The sequence below is a fragment of the Aethalodelphis obliquidens genome, unplaced genomic scaffold (genome assembly GCF_003676395.1).
Source record: "Aethalodelphis obliquidens isolate GAN/ISIS:26980383/991018 unplaced genomic scaffold, ASM367639v1 scaffold21, whole genome shotgun sequence".
Taxonomy (NCBI): Eukaryota; Metazoa; Chordata; class Mammalia; order Artiodactyla; family Delphinidae; genus Aethalodelphis; species Aethalodelphis obliquidens.
The window spans coordinates 28,365,364-28,371,583 of NW_020837965.1; the positions used below are offsets into that span (position 1 = coordinate 28,365,364).

Sequence of the window (6,220 nt, forward strand, 5' to 3'; positions counted from 1 at the left end):
GCCCAGGGCCCAGTGGTCAGGACCAGGGCCCAGTGGTCAGGACCAGGATCCAGTGAGCAGGGCCAGGGCCCCGTGATCAGGACCAGGGCCCAGTGGTCTGGCCCAGGGCCCAGTGATCAGGACCAGGGCCCCGTGATCAGGACCAGTGCCCAGTGGTCCGGACCAGGGCTCAGTTGTCAGGCCCAGGGCCCAGTGAGAGGACTTGCTTCACTTTCTCTTTTGTGAAACCCAGCACTTGCCGTGAGCCTGCAAGACCACAGGACCTGCTGATGAGTTCTAGGCAAGGGGCCCGCATCCAGACGCCTGAGACCCTGCCGTGGGCTATGGGGCCGGCATCCTTGTCTTCAGAGCCTCTGCCCCTCTCCTCCCCCTCCCCTCATTCAGAGTTTGAGAACTTCTGCCTTTGGGATCATTTATTGCACCAGGAGGGCCTTTGTGGGTGCGCGCATGGCTTCTGAGCAGCGCTGAGTTCTGGCATCCAGCTGGGCTCTCAGGAGGCTCCTCATGTTTCCTCCCTGCAAACACGAGAGGTGTCAGGCCTGGGGGCCTCCAGAGGTGGGTAGCGTCCTTGCCAGTGGTCCTTCCCCACCATGGCCTGGCTCCCATAGACTGGGTGGAATCCCGTGGCAGCCGCACCCAGGGAATCTGATGCCCTGACACATCCGTGCTCTGCCCCTAGGCCTGCCCAAGCCCTCAGGGTCTGTGGGGGGGCCGCCTCTCTGTAGGCCAGACCCTCATCAGGAGGGACAGGGGAGCTGTGTTGGAGCCGGGCCCTCCTGCCCCCCTCAGCCAGCTGCTGGACCTTCTCCTTCATCCATCCACCCCCGTCTGTGCATCTCCCACCTGTGCCCGGCTGGCTCCTGGTCAGTACTGGGGACCCCCTCGGCTGCCAGGCGGGCCCCGGACGCTAGTCACAGTCAGTGCCGTGCTGTAGAAGAGGCTTAACAGGAAGAGGGCGAGCAGGGTGATGGTGGCGGGCCACAGGCTGGCTTCCGGGCCGTCCTCCTCGGGGCCCTCCCACGGCAGGTCCAGCACCAGCCAGGGCAGCGGGTCCCGGTGATCTGTAAGACACAGCAGGCCTGCGAGGCTCGGGTCTGCGTGAGTGCGGGTCGAGCCGGTGCCCTCCCCGCCGGGAGCTCTCGGGGTGGGGACGCTGGCAGTGCGGGTGCCCTGTCTCAGGTCTGAGGCTGCCTCCTGGAAGGTGAGAGAGCAGGTGCCCAGGGAAGGGGCTGGACTTTGCATCTCTTGAGGCACCCTCAGGACTCCTATCTCTGGGGGTCTCAGGGCACCTCAGAGAGAGAGAGGGACATGGCAGGGCAGGAGGGTGGGCACCGTCTCTGCTGCTGCAAGGAGAGCTCAAGCCCAAGGCCTCCTGGATCCCAGCCCTACTTGTGAACTCAGCAAGCCCTTGCTCTTGGACCTTCTTGGCCTGGGCCCTGGATGGGACCAGAGAAGATCAGACATGCCCACCCTCAGGGTGCTCCAGGTCGAGACATAGGTCTGGGTCTGTGGATCCTTGTGCCAAGGGCCAGATGGACAAGACCAAGGGGCTCTGTTGCTGTCCCAGGAAGTGGCTGATAAGCTACAAGGAGCATGAGAAAGGCCCAGGTGAGAGCCACCAACACAGGCAACCTTGCTGTCTTCAGGGTCCCAGGGCATAGACCTCCCATGTTAAATGGGGTTTGGACCAGCTTGTTATATGCTGACACATCCAATCATTCGTCCATCCATCCATCCATCCATGTAACCATTCAATCACCTACCGATCTATCCATCCGTCCATCTACTCATTCATCCATCCACCTGTTCACTCACCCATCCTTCCATTCATTCATCCATCCACCCCCCATCTGTCCTTCGGTCCATCCATCCACTTCTCTGTCCTCCCATCTGTCCATCTGTTCATCCATCTATCTGTCTCTTCGACCATCCATTCATCCATCCATCCATCCATCCATCCATCCATCCATCCATCCACCTGTCCATCCATCCGTCCATCCATCCATCCATCCACCTGTCCATCCATCCGTCCATCCATCCATCCACCCATCCACCTGTCCATCTGTTTGCCCATTTGTCCATCCGTCCATCCATCCACCCACCCATCCACCTGTCTGTCCATCTTTCCATCCATCATATGTTCTGTGACCCATCCACCTGTCTGTGCTGTCCGTCTGCTGGCTCCACCCTCATCTACTGTCTCTTCCGCCTCCCCCTCTCTTTAGAAAGCTCCTGCTGTGGGCAGGTCCTGGTCCCTTGGTGGCTGGACCACCTTCTCTGTGGCAGCACTTCCCCAATTAATCCATTGCTCCCCCCATTGCCCTTTGGTGACTGGACCCTTAAGAAGGGAGCAGTGGCCAGGGTGGGCAGGGGTGTCCACCCCACCTTGGCCCTGGAAGCAGAGAAAGGCAGCCAGAAGGCTAGGTCCCCTGGGAAGGCCCAGAAGGTGTCTAAACAAGAGCAGGGGCCCCGCTGCCCCCTTGTGGGAGCCCTTGTGCAAGTGTCCCATGGTGGTCACGGGACTGTCCTTCTAGGTTCGGTCTCCCTGACCTTCCCTCCTGCCAGGAGCTCCAAGCAGAAGCTGTCTAGGGGCCCTGGGTGATAGCTGTCTCTAACCCCTCTCCACCCCAGCCCCCCACCCCGTCTATGGTTTGGGGCTCAGGAATGCATGGGAGACTTGAATTTGCAGACCAAGTGGGGAGCAGGTGATGCCTGAGAGGGGTCTCTCCAATCGATCCCTGAACTGTGCCCAGCTGGGTACACAGGGAGGCCTGAGGCCTGGAGGGACGTGAGGCAGCAGGTCTGGGCCTGGGGAAAACCCTCTGGGAGCTTGGGTGAGGACTCCTCTTGCCTTCCTGGAGCTGGTTCTGGGCTGTCAACTTCCTGCACCTGCAGGGCTCAGACGTGTGTGTGTGTGTGTGTGTGTGTGTGTGTGTGTGTACGTGTGCCCGCGTGCATGACCACGAACACATATGAGAGTACGTGTGCATGTGTGTGCGCACCCCTGTGTACATGTGCAGAGCAGTGGGATGTGGGGTGGGGAAGGCTGTACCCAGGTGGGGGGGCCCCCTTTCCGTGTGGTCAGTGGGGCCGTCCTGCACTTCTGTGCACTGTGCCCACAGAGGGCCCCTGGAATCCAGCCCTCTGCCCTCGCCACTCCTCCTGTGCCCCCCTCTGCGTGATGGCACCAGCCCGTTCTCTGGCCGCCAGGCTCCCCTCTCCCTCACTCACGCCTCCCGGCTGCCCCTAGAGGCAGTTTCCTGAAATACAAGTGACCAAGTCACCTGCCCCTGGGAACCATCGTGGGGCCACTCTTCTCAGGACCCAGGAGGCTGTGCCTGTCTCGCACATCTCAGCCCCAGTTCGACGCTCACTTCTGTGCTCACACTCGCGCACAGCCATGAAGGCACGTCCGGCGTCAGGCTGAGGGGAAACCAAGGCCTAGAGAAAGTCGGGGCAGCAGCTGCTCTCTCCTCCTGGGTCCTGCCCCCTCCTGGCGTGTGCAGACCCCGAGCACGGACAGATAGGCAGCCGGAGGGAAGCGCAGAGCTGCTTCAGGCGAGCATGGAGTTTATTCAAGGGGCGGGTGGGGCGGGGGCACGGCTCAGTAGCAGACGCCGTCCACCTCCGACATGACCACGGACACATTCACGTGGGTGGGTTTACCCGCCAGGCGGTCGATGGTCTTCTGGGTGAAGGCCAGGGGCAGGGCCTCGTGGCCCACCATGCAGGAGAAGGACTCCCCCTGCTTCCAGGCCTCGGCATCCACGCGCAGCACGCTGGTCACGGCGAAGGTGGGGACACTCTGGTTGGGCTCAGGCAGGGACCTCCAGGTCAGGTACTTCTCGCGGGGCAGCTCCTGGTTGCCCTGCAGCCACCGCACCAGCACATCCTTGGGGCTGAAACCTCGCACCAGGCACGTCAGCGTCACCATCTCATTGAGGGCCAGCTCCTCCGACGGCGGCGGCAGCAGGTGGACCTCTGGCCGGAACGTGTTCACTGGAGGGCAGAGAGCAGGGTCAGGGGTCTGGGCAGGGAGGAGAGTGCCCCCTGCCCCCTGGGCAACCCGTGTGGGGGGTGGGCGGGAGCTGGAGGGTGGAGTGGGCTCAGGAGTGCACCTCGCGCACTGTGTAGTGCCCAGCTGCCCACTCGCGGGTCAGGGCCTACCTGAGGGTTTCGTGATGGTGGCGGTTAGCGAGCCCTTGGACTCGGGGTGGGTGGCGGTGCAGGAGAAGGACTGTCTGTTTTTCCAGGGATCGGCGCAGCCCGGCAGGACACTGGACACACTGAAGCAGCCGCAGGAGTCAGGCTTGGGCTGCTCCTGGATGGCGTTCTTCCCACCTGTCGGGTTCCAGGTGAAGGTGGCGCCCTTGGGGTCTCTCAGGCCACTCAGCGTACACGTGAGGCTGGCATTGGAGCCCAGGAGCAAGTCCTCAAGGGCCGGTGGGTGCAGGGACAGGCTGGCCTTTCCGCACGAACACTGCACAGCTAGAACCGAGAGAGAAGCCAGAGCAGGTCAGCGAGCCCCTCCGTCCGCCTCCCTGGCCTCCACCCCCAGCCCAGGCCCCTCTTGGCCACCCGCCGGGCCTCAGCCACCTCTTGTCTGAGGGGAGTGCCCACAGGGATGCAGTCAGGGAGCTGGGTCAGGGTGACACCATGGGGGACCCACCCCAGCCTGCCCTCTGACCTGGGCAGGGACCTGGGCAGGAAACTGGGCAGGGCACGTCCACGGCCTGGATGGATTTGGAGAGGTGCTGCACTTGGCATTTCACAGACTTGTCTTCTGGGCACTGGTTGGCTGGCAAGGTCAGCTGGCTGCTCATGGTGTACAGGCCCCCGGCCTGAGCAGGGGGGAAGTTCCTGATGGACACGCCCTCGCCGCTCTGGCTCCAGGTCACCTTCGGCGGCGCTGACGGGAAGAAGCCCTGGACCAGGCAGGCAATGACCACCTGCTCGGCTGAGTTTTCTCTCCTTAGGCTCAGTGGGAAGAGTCTGGGGCTGGTTTCAGGCACTGAAACACATGGTGTGTTGTGAGATGGCAGCCTTCACGCTGACCAGACGCCCGACACGGCCCCATGAGGGCAGGACGACGCTGCGTTTCCTTAACACACAGAGCGTCAGTGACTGCCCCAAGGTCACGCAGCCTGCACGCGGCGCACCCGGGGTCGGCAGTGGCCACCTGAGTCCAGCTGAGCCATTTCTGAACGCGCTCCTTGGGACTCTGAGCATGTGGACCACACACGCTCCTCAGACGTGAGGCCTGGCTGCTGCACACGGCTCTCCCACTGACCAGCTGAGTCTGTGTGTACTGTCGGAGCCTCAGCTGCCCTCTGTGCAGTGGGCACGGTCATGCCCTTCCCCAGGGTGTGGGGTATCGTGAGAAATGGGCCCAGAGAGAGGGCAGAGAAAAGACAGAGAAGCCTGGGCTTGAAGCTGAGTCTGCATGGGGGCCAGTTTGTCTGTCCTGGGGCTCAAGCTGGGGAGGAGAGGGGGCCTGAGAATTCTATGTCCCCCCTCCCACTTCCTGGGTAAAAGTCCCAGTCCAAGCATCTCCCCCCACAAAGCACCCCCCGCCCCCGCCCCCATCCTCCTAAACTAGCAGTTGACTTCCATGGACTATGGGGAACTTTAGGCTGGAGGCCCAGTTCCAAATCAGTCCTTCTGGGATGCCCCCTGGATAGCTGGGCTACAGAGGGCACGGTCTGCCCTTGACCTTTCACAGTTCCCTTCCGGTCAACTGGTGAGGGGAGAGGGGAGCACCACATTTGCACCCTGAGGCTGCATGGCCCTGTGTGCCCCCAAGAAACAGAGGGGGCTGTCTGGCTGGAAACCAGGGCTCTGGGGGTGACCATGCTCAACCCACTGTCCCCTGTTCACCTCAGGCACTAACCCAGTCCACCACAGTTGAGCTCAGCCCGGCCCAGCCCAGCTCATTTCAACCAAGCTCAGCCTAGTTCAACTGAGCTCGGCCCAGCTCAACTCAGTTCAAGCCATTTCAACCCAGTCCAGCCCAGCTCAGCCCAGTCCAGCCCAGCTCAGCCCAGCCCAGCTCAGCCCAGTTCAGCCCAGTTCAGCGCAGCCCAGCCCAGTTCAGCCCAGCCCAGCTCACCTCAGCCCAGCTCAGCCCAGCTCAGCCCAGCCCAGCCCAGCCCAGCCCAGTTCAGCCCAGTTCAGCCCATCTCAGCTCAGCTCAGCCCAGCCCAGCCCAGCTCAGCCCAGC

General features: G+C 62.5%; 1 gene segment (V, D, J or C); it reads right to left on the bottom strand.

The window, feature by feature from the left end:
* Positions 1-3,543: 3,543 nt before the first annotated feature.
* On the bottom strand, positions 3,544-5,043 carry LOC113627810 (immunoglobulin heavy constant alpha 2-like; the record flags this gene model as incomplete). The annotated part of the segment is given in 3 exon segments: positions 3,544-3,999; positions 4,168-4,488; positions 4,688-5,043. Coding segments are annotated over 3 exon segments (1,072 nt in total), but the record flags the coding sequence as incomplete, so codon positions are not given.
* Positions 5,044-6,220: the final 1,177 nt, after the last annotated feature.